This window comes from Octopus bimaculoides, chromosome 12 (genome assembly GCF_046866305.1).
Source record: "Octopus bimaculoides isolate indiv1 chromosome 12, ASM4686630v1, whole genome shotgun sequence".
NCBI classification, from domain to species: Eukaryota; Metazoa; Mollusca; class Cephalopoda; order Octopoda; family Octopodidae; genus Octopus; species Octopus bimaculoides.
The window spans coordinates 65,245,355-65,273,264 of record NC_142939.1 but is presented as its reverse complement, the minus strand read 5'-3'; the positions used below and the strand labels follow the sequence as shown (position 1 = coordinate 65,273,264).

General features: G+C 38.4%; 1 protein-coding gene across 1 annotated transcript in view; it reads left to right on the top strand.

The window, feature by feature from the left end:
• Positions 1 to 27,910, top strand: part of LOC106884472 (importin-11) — a 57,458-nt gene that overhangs the window by 3,592 nt on the left and 25,956 nt on the right. Inside the window, exons 2-7 of the mRNA XM_089361289.1 lie at positions 4,009 to 4,070; positions 4,447 to 4,692; positions 5,607 to 5,825; positions 20,801 to 20,901; positions 23,192 to 23,264; positions 24,054 to 24,257. Coding sequence (XP_089217415.1) covers positions 5,667 to 5,825; positions 20,801 to 20,901; positions 23,192 to 23,264; positions 24,054 to 24,257 — 537 coding nt within the window. The 5' untranslated portion in view covers positions 4,009 to 4,070; positions 4,447 to 4,692; positions 5,607 to 5,666. The remainder of the gene's footprint in view (positions 1 to 4,008; positions 4,071 to 4,446; positions 4,693 to 5,606; positions 5,826 to 20,800; positions 20,902 to 23,191; positions 23,265 to 24,053; positions 24,258 to 27,910) is intronic.

The following is a 27,910-nucleotide window of genomic DNA, read 5'->3' as shown; positions in this document are numbered from 1 at the left end:
CCTTAATCAGGATGTCCCTAAATCTCTGACGATATGAAGGGTCCTTAATCTTCCAAATCCTTCTTTTCCACATTGGTGTGCTTCTTGGCATCCTTCTGGCCTGGAGTCTAAAGTCACTAACGACTAATCAATGCTGGGGTGGAGTGGGGTACATTCCTCACCAGAGTGGGTCTTTGTATTTAAGAGCAACTATGTATCCCACTGTCTGGTGAGAATGTAATCGATCTGTCACCTGATTGGTAGGTTATCAGGTGGCTGGCTGGCTTCCTGAAGTTGGTGTTGCAGATCAATATGTTATTTACATCACAGAATTCCAGTAGCCTTGTTCCATCTTTGTTGCAGGAACCAATTCCATGGCCCCCATGTACACCATGCAAGATACCGAGCTGTCATCTGACATGCCCACTGAAATATCTATCTATCTATTTATTTATCCTATCTATCTATCTATCTATCTATCTATCTATCTATCTATCTATCTATCTATATATATATATATATATATATATATATATATATATGTGTGTGTGTGTGTGTGTGTGTGTGTGTGTGTGTGTGTGTGTGTGTTTGTGTGTGTGTGTATGTGTTTGTGTATATATATGTATATATATACTTCTAATACAAGGATTTTTTTTTTATCAGTGGCCAGCATATGAAAAATACCTTTTAAGGTTAAATTATAAACACAATTTTAAATAAGTGCAAAAGAAAAAAAATTTCTTTCCCAATATGCTGAAAAACAGATGCTAAATCGTCTAACCACATAAAATATTTTCACTATTATTATTACACACATAAAAATATTTTATGTGATTAGATGATTTAGTGTCTATTTTTCAGCATATTAGCAAAGAAAACTTTTTCTTTTGCCCTTATTTATAATTGTACACACACACACACACACACACACACACACACACACACACACATATAGGTAAGCAGAATTAGCAGTCACAGTTACCAACTAAGAGATAAAATATCCATATTTACTATTGGTATCAGTTATCTGTGTTATCTGTGGGAATGGGTATGCAGACACACTATGCTCGTAGAGTACAGGTAACAACAGAATAAACAAAAGTTTATCAGAAATCAAATTTAAATAATTAGAAAATGGAGAAAACCTTAGATCAACAAATCAATTGGACCACATCTGTAGCTTATTATCACTTATTTATTTAATACAAAACATGACATAACATAACATTTATGTGACATAACAATTCTTACGGCTGTTTCCGCTTCCGATGTCAGTCAGTGCCTTTGAAAGAAATGCAAAGGAAGAGATAAAGGCATCCTGAATATCATTTTAGCAAGTTTAAAGTGATTTCTTTTGTGCTGTAAACCATTTACCATTTCTGTGGTGCTCCCTCCTTCCCTTGATGCCCTAAGCACATACTTATTTTTCTTAATGATTAATCCAGCACTGGCTCCAATGGATGAACAATGTTAGTAAGCATGAATACCAGCATACAAATGAATTGATGGAAATACATGGTATGAGAGGAATCAGATGTTGTGGCACTCCATTGGTTATGACAATGGAACAGCCTGCTCATGATGTTAACATGCAAATGGCTGAGCACTCCACAGATATGCGTACCCTTAACATAGTTCTCAGAGAGATTCAACATGACAAAGAATGTAACAAGGTTGGTCCTTTGATTTACAGGTGCAACTCATTTCTGCTAGCTGAGTGGATTGGAGAAACGGGAAATAAAGCATCTTGTTGAAGGACACAACATGCCACCAGTAATTGAACTCACAACATTATGATTGTGAGCCAAATACCCTAACCATTAAGCCACGTGCCTTCCCCATGTTACAAGAGAGAATGACTGCTGCATAAGGAAGTGCTGGTAACTCCCAAGTTCATAAAACCCACAGACAAAGAAGACCAAGGAATACAAAGAATGAAGTAGTGAATGTTGATTTGAAGATGCTGTACCTCATCGAAGGGATGAGAAAGGATCACACAGAAAGGAACAATGAAATGCTGGAGAAGAATCATCCGCCCACAGCAACACATATTCTTACTCAAGTGTATGTGTTTAGAAGCTGCACTACTTGGACCCTTCCAGGCCTACATTTGCTGTCCCCTCATCTGACATCCTTGATATCCTCTTCCACCTACAGATTGCTCAGTCCTTGTTTCTTTATTATTGATAGTGCTCCAATTCTCATCTCCCCACCACCCATGTTGACTGCACCATCCTCATCATTTTTCCTATTTGTCCATAAGCTGACCTAAATATAGGAGAATGCATTAGGCAGCTACCATCCCTCTCACCCACCCATCCACTACACTCTATCCCAGTGGTTCCCAAAGTGGGCGGTACCACCCCTGTCAGGATGGTGGAAAGATCCAGGGGTGTCATTGAAGAAAAATGGGGCAATAATGGAGTGACCAAAACAGGGCAATGGATGTAAAAAAAAAAAAAAAAAAAAACAAAGGATTAATTAGGTTAAAATTTATTTGTGAAATACTTTTGTTTTGAATTTGCTGCAGAAAATGGTGTATGTCTGTGATGGTGTGTGGGGAGATTGTTTCTTTGTGTAAACACCCCAGCAACAAAACCACCAGTCTCAAATTAGCAGCTCTCATCATATCAGTTGCTTACCTGAAAGTAATGAGATATTGTTAATGAAGGAACTCTGAAATATAGAAACAGTAGGTTTCAATGCAAAATCTTGCAAATAATATTCTCTGTTGAGTGTAATTTTTAATTTGAAAAACAAGAAAATCTCCCTTTTGACAGTTATTCGCTACATATTTTGGCATCCCAAATTATCATCATCATCATCATCATTTAACGTCCATTTTCCATGCTGGCATGGGTTGGACTGGCAAGCCAGTAAGCTGCACCAGGCTCCAATTTGATCAGGCAAAGTTTCTACAGCTGGATGTCCTTCCTAATGCCAACCACTCTGAGAGTGTAGTGGGTGCTTTTTACGTGCCACCAGCATGGGAGCCAGTCAGGTAGAACTGGCATCAACCACGTTCGGATGGTGCTTTTTATGTACCACTGATACAGGAGCCAGTCGGGGGGCACTGGCATTGACCACATTCAGATGATGCTTTTTACATGCCACCAGCATGGGGACCCAGTCAGGCGGCTCTGGCATCGACTCATTCTTGAATGGTGTTTATTATGTGCCACCAATATGGGCGCCAGTCAGGTAGCACTGGCACTGGCCACAACTACAATTTCCATTTTGATTTCGTTTTTGATTTTACTTGACTCAGTAGGTCTTCTCAAGTGCAGCGTATTTCCCAACGATTCAAGGGTACTTTCAAATGGGCTGGTTATGCGACACTGGTATCAGCCAGTATCAAATTAGTTTATTTAAAAACAGAAACTCGTGTGAATTCTCTATCTAAACAAAAGATTGGTTTCAAATTTTGGCCCCTAACCCCTAGTGCTCTACTATACTTTATTTTATCAACCCCAAAAGGATGAAAGGCAAATTTCAAGCTCTGTGGAATTTGGACTTAGAATGTAAAGATGGATGAAATACTGTTAAGGATTTTTCCCAGAGTGCTAAAGATTCTACCAGCTCGACACCCTTTGACTAAACAAAATATTTATTTCTTTATTGCCCACAGGGGGCTAGATATAGAGGGGACAAACAAGGACAGACAAAGGGATTAAGTTGATTACATCAACCCCAGTGCATAACTGGTACTTATTTAACTGACCCTGGAAGGATGAAAGGCAAAGTCAACCTCGGCAGAATTTGAACTCAGAACGTAACGGCAGACAAAATACCACTAAGCATTTCTCCCGACATGCTAATGATTCTACCAGCTCACCACCCTTTTTGAAACTGGCTAGCTTTGAATTTCTCCGGCTGCTTTGTTTTGGTTTTAAGAATTTTAAGTGGCTTCATAACGATCAAACAGACCCTGCTTTAGAAATGTATTAATTTGTATATTAATTTGTATATTTTATACAATTTTGTTCTTTACTTTTCGTTGTTTATTTTATATTTTTGGTATATATTTAGCCTATGTCCAGAAATCCGGAAAATCCAGAAATCCGGACCACCTCCAGCCCCAAGGTTGCTGGGTAAGAAGTTCGATACCTGTATTGTGTTTTTGTGTTTGTATTTGTCTCCCACCACCACTTGACGGGAAGTAGTGGTTTGTTTACATCCTCATAACTTAGCGCTTCGGCAAAAGAGACCGTTAGAATAAATACCAGGCTCTAAGAAATAAATACCAGTATTTATTTCTTAGAGCCCTTCAACTAAAGCCCTTCTAGGCAGTGCTCCAACATGGCCGCAGTCGAATGATTAAAACAAGCAAAAGATAAAAAGATCTCAATATTGGTTTAAAATTTCAAACCTTATACTTTATTATCTTTAATTTTCACAATGTAATATTTAATAGAAAATACTAAGTTTATTTGTTGAAAATAAAAAGTGGGTTTTAATATATTTCAGGAAAAAAATAAAATTTGATTCGGATAGGGATCTGTGAAATAGTTGTTAAACTATTTCTCTGCACGCGGTTGATGTCATGAAAGATATTTATGAGCGGAAGTAGTATTAAATCTTGCCCCCATGTGTTCCTCTGATGTGGTTTCAAATTCGGATCAAATCCAGCGCAAAAGTTAACAAGAAGATGCTTTGTTAAAAATATAAGTTAACAAGAAAAAGAGAGAAAAAAAAAGGGAAAAAAGCCAACAGGTAGAAATAAGCTTGTTTATATTTTTTTTTAAAGTAGACTTTAAAAAAAAGGAAGAACAAAAACAAAAAAAAAATGAATGGCGGGGGAAATGGAAAGAAAGTTTGTCTGTGAAAATAATTCTATTACCATTTCATGGCAGTACATGTTTAATTTCGTGTCGTATCTGTTGTCAGTGTCTACATTGTCCGGATTGAGTGGGGAAAACAAAACGTAGCGACCATCCACCCTCAATACTAACGTTGCCTGGATGAAAGTTAATATAGATGAGGCCTCAAACATTACCATAAACAAGTCCACCTTCGTTCACTGCTAACATGTGAACGAAATACTTGCAATCATTTAACAAGTTCATCCTTAGACACATAAACATACACACAGACTGAATATACCTTCTCTCTATATTTTTGTGGTGGGTTGTAATCACTTAACGCTCTTAAAAACGTTCGCATTTTTCCTTCATACAAGAGACTCCATTATTTTACCGTTATATATGTGTATATAGTTATTTATATGTGTGTGTATATGTATATATATATATAAAGTAATGGTGTGAGTGTCACAAGTTCTCACTCAGTCAAAGAATCTCTTAAACCAATCTCTCGAAGCAAAAATATTTGCTTTCGTTTATCTTGCTTACATTAATGGTAAAATCCCATGTTGTATATATATAGAGAGATATAATAATATATGCCTACATATAATATATGTTTATACGACTTATTTTTAACTTGTTAGCCAAAGAATATTTCCTCCCTGAACACGTAAAACATTAAATGTATTTTGTAGTGTATTAAGAGATTTTATTAGAACTTTAATTGAAAGAACCTCCACAATAATAATAGTAATAATAATAATAATTATTATTATTATTAATTAATATGAAAATCTACCTGTTTCGTATATGTTTGCAAAGATCATGTTGGTGAGAGTAAAAGAACTGAGGCCGTTCTGTTTTTTATGCTATACACCCTGAATGAGTGGAACCGTAGTCAAAATGGACTTGGCAAGTGCAGGCCCCATCGTGTTGCACACATTAACAAATGCTTGCAGCCAGAATGCTGATGTTCTCAAACCTGCTGTGCACCAGTTAAAACAATGGGAGACCAGTCCAGGATTTTATACTATTCTGTCGGTAAGTCATTTATTTTTCGAATCTTTAAAAAATTTTTTTTTTTTTTACATGTCTGCCTGCTACTTAGTATTTCTGTGTCTATGTGTGTCACGATGTTTTATTTCTTTATGATCTGACCCTAACCTGTTGTTAGTACAAATACATATTTCCTTTACACAGTCATTCATCACCTTGGTTCTTGCTTCGTCTTTTGTTTTAGCTGTTCTTCGAAGCTTTTACACGATCATCCCACACAGTTAATTAACTACAATTAGTATGTAACAACGATTCAGTTAGATGTTATACTATCGTTTAACAAACAACTGACTGAATAAACATGTGATCAAATGTGTTCCAACTGTGACCATCCCGTCTTTATTTCATTCAGACATGATGGTACCTTAGGACTACGTTATCCAATATCCCAACCCCACCCCCGATTTTTAAAATCTATACTGCGATGTGATATAATTTGAAAGATTTGATTATTATTTCTAGCAGGTGAAAGGATGACCACTTGAAGGCTCCGTTGCCGGTTCGCTGATGCTTGGTCCCTATAGTTGCTCCCATAGGCGCAGACACTCTAACTGTGACCATCCCTAATTCTTCCTTTATTCACAGTTTCTCTAGGTCTGCGCTACGCAATATGTCCTACCGGTTTTCAAAAGTGGTAACAGTATTATTAGAAGGAGGTTTGGCATTTATTCCTTAGAAGGATGAATTACTATCACCACATCGAGAGGTTCCCTCGTTATCTTGCTATAGTAAATTCTAGGGGCACCTTTGAAGTTATTTTTACTAAACGACTTTGAATGGCTTTATTGTTGGTCTTCTTTAAAAAAAAAATTATAAATACGCATTTAGCATTTGAAACGTATTCCTCTCGTGTCCATTTGTGCTTCTGTTTTATTTGCCGAATTTCAACAGTAATACTCGGATCTATATTTCTATTGCCATTATTTTAATCGAATACTGATATATAATAAATAAATTTGACCATCTCGTTTAGTTTTTGGATCAGTTCTGACCTGAGGCTAAACAGAGCAACAAGAAACTTATTCGTAAATTGTCTTTTATCTCGTTGGTAGACACATAACAGTTTGTACAAAATACATACATACACACACACACGTACGCATATATATATATATATGTAATGATATGTATTTTAAGTGGGGGTTTTGTGCCTTTTTCTGTCTTTTCAACAATCCCAGTCTAATATAGTAAAAGGAATAATGTTAACCCTCAAAAGAAGTAACAATATTGTATTGACATCAATAACAGACCCAGCAAATACATGTGTGTGTGTATATATATATAAAGAACACAAATTGTTTTTAAAATTTACTACAGCTGTTTCAGTAGAATTTTATTGATGTATTCATAGATTACATCATAGCATAAATCCACCATCTTCAGGTAGAATTTTAAACAGATATCAAACAGGTGAGGTAAAACCACCTTGGTGACGACCTATCCAACAATCAACATGGTGAATACATCAATAAAATTCCACTGGAACAGTTGTATATTTTAAATCCCCATTTGTGTTCTTTTTATACCTATGCCAAACCTGAGTCGGATCTACAGTTTATATTGCATTTGGTACCTATGTATATAAATATGTGTGTATGTATGTGTATATATATATATATATTATATATATATATATATATATATATACAGTATTCTACTAACACACCTCATCTCATGGTTGTTTTTTTACCTCGGTGTGAACTCAATATGTGGTATGTAGCCAGTCCTAGTGTCTTGTGTGTTGATGTGCTTAGATTCTAATGATTCCTGTAACTAATCTATCTATCTATATATATATATATATATATATACATACACATACATACCAGAGTAAGTACATAAATGTGAAACAAGGTGGGGGAAAATAGTACTCGAATACTGGAAGTAGAGTAATATACTTTATTATTAAAGCTGCAAAAACATTGTAAAAATATCACAAAAAATCTGCTAATCAGTTTCACATTTCCAGTTGTTGGACAGTTGTGATTCAGAATGGAGCAAGAAATCTTGTTTCATTCTGAATCACAACTGTCCAAGAAACAAGAATGTTTTGGGGTCTTTTTAAAAATATTTTATTGTGCTTGATGCAGAATATTTTTTCGTTATGATGTCCTGGTGATTATGCTAAAGTTACTAAGGACTGGATGGGGAAGAGATACAGAAAATGATAGCAAAGACCTATGATAAGCTGGGATCTCGAGTGTGGTCACTGAGAAATATGCATATACAGAGGGGCAAGCATAGCTGTGGTCAAAAGCTCACTTTGCAACCACATGGTTTTGGGTCCAGTCTCCTTCACTGCATCTTAGGATAAGCAAGTGTCTTCTACTGTAGCCCTGGGCTGATGAATGCCTTGTTAGTGGATTTGCTAAACCGTAACTATGTAGCAGTTTGTTGTGTGTGTGTAATGTACTGTCCCATGATGGAGAAGGTGATGCAATCACCATTTTACATATATATATATATTATTTAAAAGAGTTAGGTGAAATTTGTTGAGGCAGATTATCTACAGCCAGTTATTCTTTCTGTCACCAACTCTCCTTTGTTTCCAAGCAAAGTAATATTTCATCCTGGCCAGACATGGCTTTTATAGAAGACTGGAAATGAACTATTGCTTACAACCATTACCTGTTGTCAAAACAAGGGAACACACATATACACATGCATACACACACATACGTATGTGCATATTAGAATATAAGAGAGAATAGAGTAAGTATATTTGGAATAGTCACGACAAGAAGTATATTAACATGGAAAATTGTATAATCACATAAGTGATTATAATAGGAATATATTAGGTTGTTCAGAAAATAATAGCTCATTTCAGAAACAATTTTATTCTGGAAAAATTTGCAATAGAAATGTTTTGATTAGTCAAAGTATGAGCCGTGAACATCTATGCATCTCTTCCATCAATCAACGAGATTATTTATGCCTCATTGATAAAAACTTACTGGCTTTGATGCTAAGAAATCTTTGAGACCTCTGGTTTGGACCCTGAAAGTTTTATCACCTAAAAATGTGTTTAAATGCTTTAAAAAATGGTAGTCAGTGGGTGAAAGATGAGGAGACAATGGAGGATGTGGTGAAGTCTCGTATCCCAAGTCTGTGAGTTCCTGCAGCGTGATTCTTGCAACATGGCTTTGCATTATCATGGAGCAGAATTGGGTTTTGCAAGTGAGCATGCATTTTAGCGAGTTGATTGCAGTAAATCTCTGCTGTAATGCTCTGATTGGCTTTCAGAAAGCTGTAATGGACAACACAAATTGCAGACTACCAGATAGATAGTTACCATAATCTTTGGCTGATACAACTTTGACTTTGGGAAATGTTTGGGGGACTAATCACGATCAAGCCATTGACCTGATCGTTTCATAAAGGATCCACTTTTCCTCACAAGTGACAATTCGGTCAAGAAAAGGATCATTGGTGTTTCACAGAAAGAGCATCGAGCACACTTCAAAATGCCTTACTTTTTGATTTTCATCGAGCTTTTTCACCTCACCAATCTTCTGCCGATTGCGTAAGACTGTTGCAATACCGAATTAGTTAATCCATAGTTGTATAGATATGAGTCATAGGAACTCTGTATAAATTTCCATATAGTAACCCGACAAGGTTTTGAGAGATTTTCTTAGTAGTAATCCTGTATGATATTTTCATGGTAATTGTAAATGTTAACAAATAGAGTAACTGCTCTTTTAGTTTACTCTGCCCTTTAAACATCTCTTCCAGATCTTCAGGCATTGTTCAAATTTGAGCACTTAACTGGTGATACCTAATACATTTTGTCCTAAAAAGACATACTTTATTAATTATGAGCATACATATGTACATACAATAGGTTTCTGTCAGTTTCAGTCTACCAAATCCATTCACAAGGCTTTGGTTATCCTGGGGCTATAAGTAGAAGGCACTTGCCTAAGGTGCCATGCAATAGGACTGAACCCAAGTCCACATGGTTAGGAAGCAAGTCTCTTAACCATGCAGCCATGCCTGCACCTCTAGTTTATTTTTGTGACTAAGAATTACAGCCACTGGTCAGTGTATTTGGTCCTCTCAGAACATGTCCAAACAAAGACTCTTATTTCGCCGTCAGCTGAGAAACTTTCAGCTCTTGCATTTAGCTTGTGGTCTGTCCTAATCAAGCAGGCTTACAATCAAAAGAATTCTGGCCACAACCATCCTGTCTTTTATTTTTTCAGGAATATAATACTTTGGAAGACATCATCCATCATGTCCTTGATTTTTTTTTTAACTAGATTAGGGTGTGGTGTATATGAGAAAAGTAAAGTTTGAGCACTTGATCAATCAAGATGGTAATCGAGAAAGAAAACACCCAATGACCTTACCATCTGGTTTCAGAAAGACCAGCTCAGTAAGGTGCCAGTTGTGTGTGTGACAGAAAGGCATAGGAGTCTCTGATTGCTGACATCTTTTAAGCATGGCACATGACAGAGAGGATAGGTGTGATTTGAGAGAGATTTAGCAATTATTTCTAGCTCGTTAAACAACCATGTACAGGTTCCCTCATTGACATTTCACAGTATATGTATAGAACAGTATCTTTCAAACATTTCTCAGAGGCCCCTGCAGGTATGGCTGTGTGGGAAACAAGTTTACCTTGGCAGCATTTGGTTTGGGGGTGCAGTCTCATTGTAAGGACCCCTTTGGCTGGTTTCCTCTGGTTCATCAATACATTGGGTAAAATTTAGTAAGGAAACTTCAGAAGCCTTTAGTATGTGCGTCTTTATGTCTGTGCTTATCCCCCACCACTGCTTGACAACTGGTGTTGGTGTGTTTATGTCCTTGTAACTTAGCAGTCCAGCAAAAGAGACTGATAGAATAAGTACCAGACTTTAAAAAAAATGAATAAATAAAAATCAAGTACTGAGGTTGATTCATTTGACAAGTAAAAATGGTTCAAGGCAGTACCCCAGCGTGGCCATAGTCTGACTGAAACCAGTAAAAGATAAAAAGATGTATGTGTATGCAACTAAATATGTATTCTCTTGTCTTGACATCTGCACACCAATTGTAAACGAAGCGTCACCATTTATACAAAACAGTGTCACTTGTTTGCAGTCTTCCGTGAAAGCATATCCAGCCTTCTTGATAGGTCTTGGCATTTGCTTATTGATTGTTGATTCCACCATTCATACAAACAGCTGGCATTCACTTGCAGTCTTCTACGAAGCCATGTCCAGAGAGTTCACTGTTTGATAGACTGGCTGGGAATAAATTCCTCACTTAAAAACGGGCATGGGTTGGCAACAGAAAGAGCATCTAGCTATAGAAAATTCTGCTTCAGCAAAGTTTATCAATGGTCGCATAGATCATCTGATCCATGCAAGCAGTGAAAAAGTGGGTGTTAAGATGATGATGATGGTTTATATATATATATATATATATATATATATATATATATATATATATATATATATATTCTTTTATGTTTCAGCCTTGAGGCTGTAGCCATGCTAGGGAACTGCCATATATATGAATGTTCTTATGTTATAATAAAAATGATTTTACATTAAATTGAAGGATTACTCAAAACATTTGGTTGGGTGCAAATTTAATATTCTTTAACAAGAATAGCATTGACAGGTACTTTGAAATTTGGACCTATTAAGCCATCATTGAACTGTCCAATAATGGCTTATATATATATATATATTTAGAAGTCAAACACGTATAGTAATAAACAAACAGATAAAAGACACAGATGGTCAAGTTGTAAAACATATACTAAATACACAAAAGAACAGAAAACAAACACTGGAGGTCAGAACAAAAAAAGCCATGGGCTAGCACAGACAAGTGTTGTATAACGCAAAGGTGAAATGAAAAATGTCCTAAAGGACTAAAAGCAAGGGAAAGGCAGAGCAAGGAACACAGAGAAGTGTTACCAATCCAGTTGAAGGCAACATGAAAAAGGAGGGCACCGCCTTAGATTGTAACTGGTCATATGGTAGTGGAAGGAGAGAGGAAGAGTCAGAGGGAGTAGAGAAACAGAGGGGAATAACATGGAGAGAAAGGGAGGGAAAGGAAAGAGACAGAGTTGCGCAAATAATATTCCAAGAATATTTCTTTGAATGGGTGAAAAAAGGAGGAGTGTGTTGCGTTATGTGATTAATATTTTCAGAAGTCAAACACGTTTAGTAATGATACAAGAAAGGCTATTTATAAACAAATCTTCATGCAAGATTTTCTAGATTGTTAATAAATACAATTTTGTGACTGATATGATGGACAATGGTTAATGCAGATTGACCCTAGTACAACTGTGACTAATATAAAGTGGCAGATAATGCAGCTGCATGTGACTGATGCAGCTATGAATGTGATTAATGCAGTTGCATGTGACTGAAGCAGCTATGAATGTGATTAATGTTACTGCACGTGACTAGGACAGCTGTGTGTTACTGATGCAGCTGGAAATGTGACTGATGTAGCTGTGTGCGTGACTGAAGCAGTTGCATGTGATTAAGACTGTTGCACTTGACTAAAGCAATTGTGTTGCTATTGCCACTGTTGTGACTATTGTCACTAATACAAACTAGGACTAATGCAGTTAGCTAATTGACAAAATCGTTTAAACTCTAACAAATCAATGGAAAAGCTTCAACATGATTTCAGACTTGCTGGAAATAGTAATCAAATCTCCCTCAAATTACACACTGATGCAGGGGTTCTCAACCATTTTTTTGCTCCTGTGGACCCTTTTGATCCCTATTTCACTCTACTGTATATAAAAAGTAATTTTATTGTATTTTTGTAATTAAATATTATTAAGAATGGTATAAAAAAAAATTTTAATATTTTTTTGTATTGCCGATGAATTTTAACAACAAAATCTTATATATATGACCACCCCCACTCCCCAGGCCAGAGGAACCCCAGATGAGAACTACTTCCCTAATGGCTTAAAAAAAGGAAGGCTACATTGGGTAATTATTCTAACAATAAGATTGAGTGGTCACAGTAAGACATACCTAGTGTCAGGGTTGACTTGGAGTCAAGCAACAACCAATGGGGGAGAAAACTATATGGGTACTTGATTTGCTTGAAATAGCAGTCATATTTCCTTTTAAACATTTTTTGTCATCCTTAAGAGAGAACTTGTTGAATAATGTTGTCTTGGGTCACTTGCATGTAGGAGAAAGATGATAAAGTATGGCTGAAATATTTGAGCACGGATGTGCTCCTTCAGAATTGGCCTGGGGTTAAACAACAACTACTCAAGTGCTTTGAACCATTGAGGGTGCCTCTACATCAAGCATGGGCAACCTTTTTTGAAAAGCAGGTCACATGAGGCTTGGCTCCTCATCAGGTGGACTGCACTACCTAAACAATTCAAGGTAATTTTTCAATAGGTGTGCCATTCGGAAAGTCTCATTGGCTGCAGGTTACCCATGGATACTCTGAACAGTCACTTGGTTTGCTATAAATAGTAGCTAGATAGCCTTCAAATATTACACCTTGCTGCATTAACCCTTTTTGTTACCATATTTGTATTGAAAAAACACTGACATTGTTTTAATTAACTTTTGAAAATAATGAATTTAATGAAATAACTTCATCATTATAGTCAAGCTGAAGTGCAACGTGTTTAATTGGCAAAATATGGCCATCCCCAAGTATAACAATAACTTTGTCATTATTAAACTGATGTTTGGTACATAAAATTAACATGAAATTTTGATGGAAGATTTTAATTTAGATCACATTAAAACACGTAAATTTGCATCATTGAGCCAAGGGTGATTTGAGGCAGGTTGGTATCAAAAAGGTTAAAGAAAGAAAGAAAGAAAGAGACACATTCATCATCATCATCGTTTAACATCCACTTTCCATGCTGGCATGGGTTGGATGGCTTGACTGAGGCCTGGTGAGCCAGAAGGCTGCACCAGGCTCCAATCTGACCTTGCAGTGTTTCTACAGCTGGATGCCCTTCCTAACGCCAACCACTCTGAGAGTGTAGTGGGTGCTTTTTACATTGGAAAAAGGAACAGGATAACCTGGCATTTTGCCCTTTAGTGTTCAGACTACTCTGACAAATGCCAGGTAAAAGCACCAAGTACATTCTGTAAAGTGGTTGGCATCCAGCCATAGAAGCCATGCCAAATCAGACAAATGGAGTTCAGACAACTCTCCAGCTGGTCAGCCCCTATCAAACCGTCCAACTCATGACATAGAGAATGGACATTAAATAGTTATGGTTTTAAATTAATTGTGTTATGTCATGGCTTGGAAATTTGGAAGATGTGATTGTTTATAAATCACATATAAAACAGGTAGAATATTTGAACCAGATATGGACGGTTAAAATGCTAAAAGATAAACAAATCAAGTATGTAAAATGAGACACCTATCAGTGTTTTAAACAACTATCTGTGTTTTTGTTGGTCACATAGAAAGGTCAAGATGTTTATATTGAAGGAAGACTGACTAATATTATCCTTCCCTCTTTCCGCCTTCTGTCCCCGTAACTCTTTTGTAGTTTTGGAAGGCTCTTACCCTGTCTGATAAAAAAGAAATTGCTGAAAAATATGGAGATAAAGCATGTTTAACTCTTTTGTTACCATATTTCTGTTTAAAATGTGTTTCTGTCAATTAATTTTAGATACAACAAAGAATTTAGTAAAATAACTTAGTTATCATTAAGCTAGTGTTAGAAATGTAACTTGTGACTGAAGTTTGGTGGAAAATTTTAATTCAGAACTTTTGAAAACCAGACATTTGTGCTACAGAGCCAGAGGCAGTTTCAGCTGGCTTGGTATTGAATGGGTTAATTTCAAGGTTAGTAGACAAGCTGATCTGATAAGATTTGAGATAGGTCTTATCAGACATTGAGAGGGAAATAAAAACTTGAAAAGATAACAGATTGGTTTATGCAGAGAAGAAACATGTATAATAAAAAAATTAAAAAAAAAAAGCAAAGTCAATATCATTGGCATGTTACTGTCAATTAAGTAAATCTGTTGTTTATATAAACTATCAGATAACAGAGATACCCTTCCTGTCATCAACCCTTACCTGTTTCCCAGCAAGGTAATATTTCTCCATGGCCTGACATGGTTTAGTGAAGGTTTGGGCAAATAACACTGTTGGTATGACAGTAATACTTGTTCACAGCCATTGTCTGATATCAAGGAAACACACACATACCAAATATAAGCACAGAAATTTCTCAAAGACTGCATATATTCCAATATATATGGCATATATACATATGCAGTGCCCATTATCACCACCATTACCAACAACAAGACTGCAAAATTTCACACACACACTTCATCATTGTATTTGTTCCCTCACCATTACAACTGGTATTTGTTTCTTTACATTCCAGTGACTTAGTGCTTTGGCAAAAGACATCAATATAATGTGTACCAGACTATAGAAGAAATATGGGTCTTGAGGTCGATTAGTTCAATTAAATCCTTCCAAGGCAGTGCCCCAGCATGGCCACAGTCCAGTGATTAATAAAAGTAAAAGATAAAAAACAAATCAAGTATGTGAAATGAATCACACCTCTCACCTACCGATGAGAGATCCTCCATCAGGCTACTCAGTCCCCTGGAAACAACAACCAAATCTCATACAAATTACATTACACACCCTATTGACCTTAGACAGAAAAAGAGACACAATGGGATGATGTAGTCCTAGATGTGCTATACAAGAAAGAATAACAATAGTTATGGTCTGCTGCTCAACCTGGGCTAAACAGCAACACTTATCGTAAACAAACACACCTCAGATCAGCAGTAACGGTTTTTGTGAATTGTTTTTCATAGAAAGCAAAATATTTAGGTTAACGGTTGTGTTACACCTCATCTTCTATTGTTAAACATTTAACTGGCTGAAGATTTGTTTTTAACTATTTTTATAACTTTGTTGGAATAACCCAGTCTTGTTCTAGATTTAAAAAAACATTTTTTTAAAAATTTATTGGAATAGGCATGGCTGGGTGTTTATGAAGCTTGCTTTGCAACCACATGGTTTAGGGTTCAGTCCCACTGTGTAGCACCTTGGGTATCTCCTACTATGTTTCAAGTCATTTTGTTCTGACTTTTATTTGTTTTGATCATTAGACTGTGGCCATGCTGGACCACCACTCTGAAATGGTTAGTTCAGTAAATCGACTTCAGTATTTATTTTCAAGTTTTCTACTACTTATTCTATTTGTGTCAGTTTCCAAACTGCTAAGTCACAGGGTTGTAAACAAACCGATACTGGCCATCAAGTTGTCGGGAGACAAATACAGACACACACACAACAGGCTTCCACACAGTTTCCTACCAAATTCACTCAAAAGCATTGTTTGGCTCGGGGCTCTAGAAGACACTTGCCCAGGGTGCCGTGCAGTGGGACTGAAGCCAAAGCCATGTAACTGCAAAGTGAGCTTCATAGCTACCAATTCCACCCAAGTACCCTTTGCTTTTCATCATCCCAGAGTCATTGAAATTCTTTTGTCGTTTACATGTTTCAGTGAGTGGACTGTGGCCATGCTGGGGCACTTCCTTGCAGGGTTTAGCCAGTGAAAGTATCTTCAGTATTTATTTGAAAGTCTAATGCTTATCCTCTTGATCTTTTTTTTTTTTTTTTTTTTTTTTTTGGCAAAACACTAAGTCACGGAGACCTAATCCAGCACCAGTTGTCAGGCTGTGAGAGATGCACACACATCCATTTTTGTGTCATTTCCCCATGCTTTCATGTTCTAAACAAAGTTGCAAGGCATTCTTTTACAGCCAGATGATTTTCTTATTGCTAATCCTTGAAATACTCCAGAAAGAATTTGAGTAAAAGTTTGCACATAAGTAGCTGATTCTTTGTATTTAAAGTAGACTGCTTGGTATATTGTAGTGGTTGAATGATGTCATTGCTGCATGAACTGTATCAATGATGGCATCGAGAGAGAAAATCCGTGACTAGATGGCGTTAGGAGTAGCATTCAGATTTATCAAGTGTAAACCTTATTTGTTTACATTCTTTTGAATTAAGCATGCATCATCGCATAGCTTTGATATTTTTATGTCATCGTCATTTAATCTCCGTTTTCCATGCTGGCATTGGTTGACAGTTTGCCAGGAGCCACATCAGATCCCTGTCTGTTTTGGCATGGCTTCTACAGCTGGATGCTCTTCCAAGTACCAACCATTTTACAGAGTGTACTGAGTGCTTTTTTCGTGGTACCATCACCAGTACTTTTTTTTCGTGGTACCATCACCAGTGCTTTTTTTTTTTCGTGGTACCATCACCAGTACTTTTTTTTTTTCGTGGTACCATCACCAGTGCTTTTTTTTTTTTCGTGGTACCATCACCAGTGCTTTTTTTTTTTCGTGGTACCATCACCAGTGCTTTTTTTTCGTGGTACCATCACCAGTGCTTTTTTTTTTTCGTGGCACTATCATCGGTGCTATTTTTCGTGGCACCATCACCAGTGCTTTTTATGTGACACCCACACACGTGATTGTTTATTTTTAGAATGACATTATTCGGTAGGTGTGAAGGCTAGATCTGGCCAGTTTAAATACTAAAAGGTCAAAGAGAAAAAGAGCTAAATGGCAGTGTACCCTTTTGATAACATTGATTATATGTGATTGCTACATGGCCTGGCATGAAAGGGTGAGAGGTAGAAAGAAAGAGAACTCCATAGGTCATCAGATGGTCTTAGTGGTATATCAGGCCCAATTAGCCTGTCTGTTTTACATTCAGACTAGCCAGCTTCAGTCTCTTATATCTATCCTACAACTGTCATTCCAAAAATAAACAGTCACATCATTAAAATCTCAAAGCTTATGAGACAACTCATGATTAATTCAAAACGATGCAAATAAATAAGCTTTAAATTTGACAGAGTGATCTGAATTTTAAAGCATTAAAGGAATATAAAGGTAGATAGTACATAGTGTCTTTTGTAACATTAATTAACTCTTTTGATACCAAACTGTCCAAGAACGCCCATGGATTTATGAAAGAAACTTTCTCTTTTAAAGTAGACTAAAAATCAGGGCTGTGGATTTGAAACAAAAAACTTAGACTCCTGTACTATTGGCACTTCCAACTCCGATTCCGACTCTTCTTTATGTAATTGATTGTGGTCTACATATCCCATAAAGCATATGCATACGCTTATACTTTGAGTAGGCCTTATAACTGGTTTATATGAAAGAATAAAGACATTGTGAGTCGGAATCAGAGTCGGTATAGTTTTACCGACTCTGACTCCAGCTACCCCTTAATTGTTTCCGACTCCACAGCCCTGATAGAAATTTCATATTAATTTATGTTTCAGTGAAGTTGCATGGCTCAGTGGTTAGAACATCATGAAGCTTGCAATCATGAGGTACTGAGTTCGATTTTCAGATTGGACTGCATGTTGCATTCTTGAACATGACATTTTATTTCAAGTTGCTCCAGTTCACTCAGCTGTAAAAATGAGTTGCAATGACACTGGTGCCAAGCTGTATCGGCCTTTGCCTTTCCCTTGGATAACATCAGTGGCATGGAGAGAAGAGGAGGCTGGTATGCATGGGTGACTGCTGGTCTTCCACAAACAACCTTGCCCGGACTTGTGCCTTGGAGGGGAACTTTCTAGGTGCAATCCCATGGTCATTCATAGCTGAAAGGGGTCCTTTATGTTCCAAATACCAATTCAAGAATGATAAAGTTACTTTACTAAATTCTTCATTATTACCCAAAATTAATTAAGACAAAGGCATTTTATTTTAACAGGAATTTGGTAACAAAAGGGTTAACATGACATTTCTTCTTGACCTTACATTAAAGAGAAAACCATTTTCTCATTTTATGAATGAATGTGTATTGTTTGTAGTGAGAGGAGGATGTTTAATGAGAGATAAAGGCTAAAGAGACCTTGTGTCATGGCTAATTATGATAACTTTGTTAATTATGCTATTGCTACATCATCTGACATTACAGAGATAACGATTTTCTCATTTGGTGAATGACAAAGTGGTGTTCATAGTGAATGGTCCACCCTCTCACTGTAACCATTTAGCATTTAAACCAGCCTCATCTGACCCAAATATTCTACCTGTTTTATGTGCAAACCAGCCGGATCTGACCTCTCGTGCTTACTCTACCGTGTCAGTCTAAAAATAAACAATCCCACTGAAATCTCAAAAGCTACAAGATAATGCATGATTACTTCAAAACGATGTAAATCAATATTACATTTGACAGAGTAAGCTGAATGCTTATGGGTAAATAGTCGTACAAATGCCGCTTTTTAGAATAGAGGAATCTTCCAGTTTCTTCATGTTGCTTAGAAATGTCTGTAAAAAAAAAAAGCAAAGTAATGAATTATCATCCATGTTTTGTTGTTAGTATTCTTGAATCCTTGAATTTTTTTCCTTTGGTTTCTGTTGTCTTTGATGTTGCTACATAGACATAGTCCAGTGGTTCTTAACCAGGGTCCACATGACCCTTGGGGGTCCATATTTTCTTTTACCCAAAGCCAGGAACTTTTCAGCACCCCCTCGTAGTGTCCCTGACCCTTTACAGGTGCTCCAAAATTGTTGGGGGGAATCAGAGGGAGTGAGGTAGAGACCTGGGCCAAGTGCTTGCAACAGAGTGGATTCTACTAAAGACAATACCCCAAGTGCCTGGTGGTCTTGGATTAAATCTATCACCCAAGTTAGTTTTGCTGGGATTTGAACTCAGAAGGCAAACAACCACAAAAAAATACTTCATGACCTTTGATCTGTTGTGCTTACTACTGGCACTTGGTCAGCTACAGTGACGAGGGTTCCGATTGGTTCAATCAATGGAACAGCCTGCTCATGAAATTAACGTGCAAGTGGCCGAGTACTCCACAGACATGCATAACTCTTAACATAGTTCTCAACATGGGTCAGTGTGACACTTTTGAACTACAAGTACAACTCGTTTTTTCCAGCTGAGTGAACTGGAGTAATGGGAAATAGAGTGCCTTGTTCAAAGACACAATGTGCCACCAGGAATCAGACTCATGACCTTACAGTCGTGGGCCGGATGCACTAACCACTAAGCCACGTGCCTAAACTTTTTGTGCTTATAATCCCACTAAGCCACTGTCTTTTTTTTCTCTGTAATGAAAGGCAAAGTTGACTTCAGTGGGATTTGAACTTGGAGCACAGGGATTTGGAACAAGTATTCTGAAGCACTCTTACTAATACTCTTTTACTTGTTTCATTTGTTTGACTGCGGCCGTGCTGGAGCACCACCTTTAGTCGAACAAATCAACCCCAGGACTTATTGTTTCTAAGCCTAGAACTTATTCTATCTCTCTATTGCTAAACTGCTAGGTTATGGGGACGTAGACACACCAACATCGGTTGTCAAGCGATGGGGGGGGGGGGGACAGACACACAAATACATACATACACACATATATATATACATATATACACACACACACACACACACGATGGGCTTCTTTCAGTTTCCATCTACCAAATTCACTCGCAAGGCTTTGGTCAGCTCGAGACTACAGTAGAAGACACTTGCCCAGGGTTCCCCACAGTGGGACTGAACACAGAACCATGTGGTTGGTAAGCAAGCTTCTTACCACACAGCTACTCTCACTATAACAATTCTGAAAATTTGCAACATGAATGCACCAGTTCTTGTAGAACTGCAGTATTAATGCAGTGGCAGTGTTGCTGCTGATATATTTTTGGAATTCTATGAAAATATGAGAACAGAAAATAGCGATAAGCGTTTCACTAGCCAGATTCACCTGCTTTTGTTTAAGTGTTTATAAAGAGGGCAGTGACGGGTGGTAGTCTTCAGATTGCAAAAGTATTTTGGATGGAATGGAATTGTAGGAATGCTTCTATCTCAGTTTTGGCATTAACTAAAACTATTCCCCCCCCCCCCCCTCCCCTCTAAAATCTTGTGTGGTTTATTTTAATAATTTTCCTTTTCTCTTCAATTTGCAGACAATCTTTCAAAATCATGAGATTGATTTTAATATACGATGGCTGGCTGTACTCTACTTTAAGAATGGTATTGAACGATACTGGCGGCGAAATGCTCCCAAGTAAGTATTCCACTGTTGATTGGTTGAAATGCATTTTAGTATATTCTAAAGACTCTTAGGAAAAATTCATTGTATTGTTATTAAGGTGCTGGCATGGATGTGTGGTAAGAAGTTTGCTTCCCAACCACAGGGTTTCAGGTTCAATCCCACTGCATGACACCTTAGGCAAGTGTCTTCTATTATAACCCCAGGCCAATCATAGCCTGGATTTGATAGACAAACTGGTAGAAGCCTGTCGTATCTGTCATATATATATTACCATCATCCCTCTTCTCTGCTGACATGGGTTGAATGGTTTGACAGGAGCTGGCAAACCAGAGAACTGAACCAAGCTTCACTGCCTGGTTTGGCATGGCTTTTACTGCTGGATGCCCTTCCTAACACCAACCACTTTACAGAGTTGACTGGGTGCTTTTTACATGGCACCAGCACCAGAAAGGTCTGTTTGGCATAAATCTTTATGGTTGGGTGGAGATATATATATATCATCGTCATTTAACATCTGCTTTCCATGCTGGCATGGGTCAGATGGTTTGACTGGAACTGGTAAGATGGATGGCTGTACCAGGCTCCAGTCTGATTTGGCAACATTTCTATGGCTGTGTGTGTGTCTTTGTGTTTGTCCCCCACCACTGCTTGACAACCAGTGTTGGTTTGTTTGTTACTTAGCAGTTCAGCAAAAGAGACTGATAGAATGAGCACCAGGCTTAAAAGTGTAAGTACTCAGGTCGATTCGTTCAGCTAAATCCCTTCAAGGTGGTGCTCCAGCATGGCAACAGTCCAGTGACTGAAACAAGTGATAGATAAAAGAATTAAAATATTTGCCAAAGCTTTTAGTTTAGATATTCTCTGACTGTCCATCTTCGGAACTGTATATTCCAATAAATTCTTCTTGGATGTTCCCTGGAGGAATTTATTGGAATGTACTCTGAAGAATACCCTATCATCATCATCATCATCATTTTAGCATCCACTTTTCCAGGCTTGTAAGGGTCAGACAGACTTTCTCTGGCTGGATGCCCTCTCTGTCACAAACCCTCGCCTGTTTTCAAGCAAATTATTAAGTGAGAAAGAATCTTCAGATGCTGAGCTTCAATGAGGAAATGACTAGGGACCAGGAGATGTGGTGATTTGCTGTACTTGATAAGACATGTCAAGTTAAGTAAAATCGCTGTTTTCCACATATGCAGGCTTGTCCCTTCAGGTGCTGGTGTCACATGAAAAGCACCTGTGCCAGTGCTGCATAAATGCACTTGTGCCAGTGGCACATAAAAAGCACCCAGTGCATTTTGTTGAGGTGATGGCGTTAGGAAGGGCGTCCAGCCGTAGAAACCATGCCACAACAGACAGTTGGAGTCTGGACAGCTGCCTGCTAGTCAACTCCATGTCAAACCATCCAACCCAGGAAGAGCAGACGTTAAATGGTGGTGATGATGATGATGATGACAACGATGTCACATACATGCATGTATGCATACATATGACAGGCTTCTTTCAGTTTCCGTCTACCAAGTCCATTCACAAGGGCGTCGTGCAGTGGGACTAAACTTGAAACCATTTTGCTGAGAAGCAAACTTCTCGACCACACAGCTATGAGTAGTGGGGAAAAAAACACCAGCATGGCATCTCCAGTGTGATGTTAGATAAGCGACAGACATTTATGAACCTATTAAATCTTGTGACTTTTCTTATGGAGAAGCTTCACATTTGTCAACTCATCCTCAATCTTAGATAAAAAAGAACCAGCTAATTTCAACTTGCCAGCACCTACCCAAATTCTTTTTGAGAATTTCAAAGATGACCCATCTCATCTTCAATTCATGACAGTGGTGTTAGGAAGGGCGTGCAGCTGTAAAAATCATAAAACAGACACGGAAGTCTGGTGCAGGCTCCTGCCTGGCCAGCTCCCGTCAACCATCCAACCCATGCCAGCATGGAAGGCGGGCATTAAATGATGATAATGAGATGATCTACACTGTTTAGTGTCATCCAATTACTTTACAACTTAATGTGTACAAATGCTGTTTGGGAGTTTGAATTTCATGTTTATCTTGTTAATACATCCCTCTTTTCTCTCTCTTACTCATGTTTCTACTCTCTCTCTCTCTCTCTCTCACCCTGTATTTCACTAATGTTCCCACTTTCTTTCACACATGCTCCTCCCTCTCTTCATTTTACCATCCCTCCTTGTCTTCCTACTCTCTCTCTCTCTCACACTCACAAACTCTCTCCCCATTGTTATTTTGTATCTACACCCTTAATTCTTCTATTTTTCTCCTTTTACCTTTAGTGCCATAGCAGAAGAAGAGAAGAATGCTCTAAAGAAGCGTCTAATAGACAACTTCAATGAGCCTGTACCACAGGTGAGTACCCGCTTTGCTGACAGTCAGTCAGTCAGGCATCACAGCTGTTCATCTTCATATTTCAATTGAAATAAAACAACCTTTGTGTGTGTGTGTGTTTCAGTTAATTTTGCTAAAGAATTATCAGGAATTTGCTGAGGTCTCGGCATATCTGTGGGACTAAGGGGTTTGCTTCCCAGCCACTTGCTCCCTGACAGATTGTGCCAGTCTGTGATGTATGTATGTGACTCCATGTGTTATTCCTGCCATTGAGCCACATGACCTTGTCATCTGGTGAAGTTTAATCGTGTAACTTTGTCATTATTAGGGGAGAATTCACAAGAAGACAAACAAAAAAAGATAAAGACAAGTGGTGTCATTATTAAGCTGGTGTCTGGAACATTACTTAACTAAAGCATAAAATGACAGATAGTTTGGATTTAAAGATGAAGGCATTAAAACGGAGTGGTTTTGGATATCATGTGAAGATGTGTTATTTAGGTGGAATCATTTGAACTTAGGACAAAATGCCTTGCAATATTTCTGCTGGCTTTTGACATTCTGAGTTCAAATGCTAGGTAAAATGCTTAGTGGCATTTAGTTCATCTTCGCATTTCCAAGTTTAAATTCCGCCACGGTCAACTGCCTTCCATCCTTTCAGAGCCAATGAAGTGAGTACTAGTGAAACACTGGGGTGGATGTCATCAGCTTGTCCCCTCCTCTAAAATTCCAGGCCTTGTGCCGAAATTTGAAACTGTTATTACTACTACTATTGTTCTCTCTCATCCTATTGTGTCTTGTGTTTTCCAGGTTGCTACCCAGCTTGCTGTCCTCATTGGTAAGATAGCTCGTATGGACTGCCCGAGGTATTGGCCTGAGCTAATCCCCACACTGTTAATGGTTGTGCGTTGTAATGATAGGCTGCTACAAGAACGTTCCCTCCTTGTGCTGCATCATGTCATTAAGTCGCTGGCTTCAAAACGTCTCATGGCTGACCGCAAGCTCTTTGAAGAAGTGAGTGTCTTTCTTTTTGTTTTTCCCATCTACTTTATATCATATAAGCCAAAGAGGGAGATCCTATATCAGGCGTTCTGCCCCTGGGGTGCTTGCAAGATGGCATTGCAGGGAGTGAAATCAAGAGGGGAAAATGTAGATCATCATTTCCATTTCAATTACCACTTTTCCATGCTTGCATGGGCTGTCTGGAATTCGTGGAGGCAAATCACCAAAGCTCATGTTTCCAAGCAAAGGTAATATTTTCCTGTGACCTGACATGTTTTCATGGAAGACTGAAAACGAGTAACAACGCTTGAATGATTTTGATGCCCATTTACATCTATTGTGTGGCACCAGGATGAAGAGACACAAACTCATTCACTTGCATGCACGCATGTGCGATGGGTTTCTTTTAGATTCCATCTACCAGATGCACTTGCATGGTCTTGGCTGGCCTATGGCTATAGGAGACACACTCCCAAGATGCCATGCAGTGGGACTGAACCTGAGTCACATTCTTGGGAAACCAACTTCTTAACGATACAGCGATGCCTGTGCCTCCATATTTTTATTATATATCATCATCATTTAACATCCATGTTCCATGCTGGCATGGGTTGGACAGTTTGGCAGGGTCTAGGCCCAAGGCCTGCATTGTTTGCTTTTATCTGCTTTGATCTTGTTTTTAAGGCTGGATGCTCTTTCTACTGCCAACCACTTCACAGTGTGTGCTGGGTGCTTTTTCCATGTCACCAGTGCTAGTGAGGCTGCCATGCAACCTCCTCCCCAGGGATGGAGAATGGGGTGGTCTTTATGCTAGGAGGGGTGAGGGTGGGGGCAGGGCATGTATTTGTAGAAAAGCTACATGGCTACTCACGTGTGGAAGAGGGTAAAAGTGCTGAGCAAGAACTGCAACGAAATAATAGCAATGAGATGACTAGTTGCCCCTTGAGGTATAAGGTATCCAGGTGGTTCCTCAAGGTATATGATGATAAGAGTTAAGTGGGGACAGAGGAACTAATATGGTGGGGGATATTATGGGAGTGTGGGGAGCAAGAGATGGAGGAACGGGGGGATGGGAGGTAGGCAACAACTAAAGATTGGGTAGGATTGAAGGGTGGATAAGGGGTTGGGGATGATTAATAATGCATGTGTTGGGGAAGGTCGAGAGGTCAGGGTGGGAAGCAGCTGGATAGTAATAATGATACAATTGACAGGGCGGAAGACAAGAGAAAGATGACATGGAATGATGAGAGGCAGAAGTGCCTAAAAAGAGATCTACTTTTATTAGAATCAGTTTTCAGAATAAAATTCACTCTTAAAAATAATGAGGTCTTTATTATTCTACATTACAGGATGTGGTTTTACTTTGAAAAGATAAATTAGTTCTTAGAAAACTGATATTTTCATCATCAGATGTGATATTACTTTTGCAGGGAATGCGAAAATTAATCAGACATTTCCTCACGGTGCAGAGGAATTACTGTTCTGTCGACCTGTTAGAAACAGCAGTTAAATCCCTCTCTCAAATCACAACCTCATTAACTATTGTCTTGAAAACAAGCAAAATTTGGAGGAAACATTGGGTAATGTTGTCCTACATACATTATGTCTGAAATAAAGATACCAAGATATATGGTATACATACTGTACATTAGATATAGTCTTAGGTGTGACTTTAAACTGAATCCAGTAGTGGGGCTCTGGTTTTGAGAGTTCTAGAGTTTTGAGGGGTGTCGAACTGCTTCTTAGCCACTAAGGTCCCCAGGTCTACTCTGACCAGGAATAGCAGCACCTGTTACGGTCCCAGCTGCGGTTTAATTAGCATGTTATAGAAGAAACTCTAAGCAGAAACCCTCACTGCCTTCTGAGTGTCTTGGGAAAGGAAATGGCTTAAGGAATCAGCCTTGACAGTAACTAAGAAGTGGAGCCCTTTAGGCAGTCTGATGCCTTCTTTGATAATTCCAGGGTAGGTGGAACTTCCTGGGCCTTTAAGGCAAATTTGCCTGAGAAGGCCACTTCAATGTAAAACCCACAGCTTGCTGGTCACCACAGCAGTCTTAGCCTACAGAGCCACAGTGGTCCAAACTCCATGTCTAAGGGGTGAGATTGGACAGTGTAGGTTGGCTATTGATACTACCACGTAGATCCCTCGTTTCTTTGGGTTTCATTCAACCCTTTTTACATCAACCTGTCTGAGACTGCCCTGGTTCTATGATACAAACTTCCTGGTAACAAGGTTTTGTTACAAAAGTTCCCAACATGGCTGTGTGGTTAAGGAGCTTATTTTGCATCCACACAGGTTCAGGTTCAGTCCCACTGCATAGCACTACTAGATCCCAGGTCTGAACAATGCCTTATAAGTGATTTTGGTAGATGGAAGCCTGTTTTGTGTGTGTGTGTGTGTGTGTTTATCTCCTTCCCAACACTTGACAACTGCTGTTGGTTTGTTTACATCCCTCATAACTTAGCAGTCTGGCAAAAGAGACATAATTTAAAAAGTACCAGACTTACGAAAAAAGTTAATACTGAGGTCGATCTATTCAAATAAAATCCTTCGAGGCAGTGCCCCAGCATGAACACAATCTGATGACTAAGACAAGTCAAAAAAATAACAGTACTAGGTGACTTGGTAGAAAATATTGCTTTAGCCATAAGCTTAATAAACTTTAATCTAGCTGACTACCTCACACCAACATCAGTACATTACAGTCGGCTGTATTGAGATGAAAAATACAGAAATGCAGCCTGGTGATCTAGCTGCTCAATATTCAAAAAGACATATTTACAAAATTAACCGTTCCCATATCTCCAAGCAGCTGGAAGTCTGCACAATGTCTCCCACTCTAAAACCAACAACTACTTTCATATCTGTTATACACTTTGTCTGCTCTGTGTTGGCACTGGTTCCAAGTTTTTCGCACTCAGGCTCTTTATAGTGTAAACTGCTAGGATGTACAGCTAGCAGTGGCACACGTCAATCGGCTGAACTCCGACATCGGATCATTATTATGATTTCATTCCTCTTTTAGTTGTGGCTTTTTTCCATTCTCTCTCTTTCCCTATCTCTCTCTCTCAAAACAAATCATTTATATGGAGAATTGTAAAAAAAATTTTTTTTAATACCAGGCATCTTGGCCGTCTTCTACATAGCTCCAGGCATACCAAAGCCTTGTCAGTGGATTTGGTAGATGGAAACTAAAAGAAGCCCCTCATGTGTGTCATCATCATCATCTTTGTTTAACATCTATTTTCCATACTGGCACGGGTTGAATGGTTTGACAGGAGCTGTCAGACTCCATTGTCTGTTTTGGCATGGTTTCTACAGCTGGAAGCCCTATCTAATGCCATATATCCATATATATATCATCATCATCATCATTGTGTGTTTGTCTCCTGCCTCACTGTTTGACAACTAGTATTGGTTTGTTGACATCCCTGTAATTTAGCAGTTCAGCAAACAGAGACCAATAGAAGTACCAAACTTAGAAAACACAAGTACTGGGTCTGATTTGTTCTACTAAACCTTTCAGGGCAGTGCCCCAGCATGGCTGCAGTCCAATGATCAGAACATGGTCATGACAGAAGGCACAAACCAGTGTGCTAGCATACCACCCAAAGACCGTGTGTTGGTGTTAAACTTGGTCGTACATATAACCTACACAGAATCA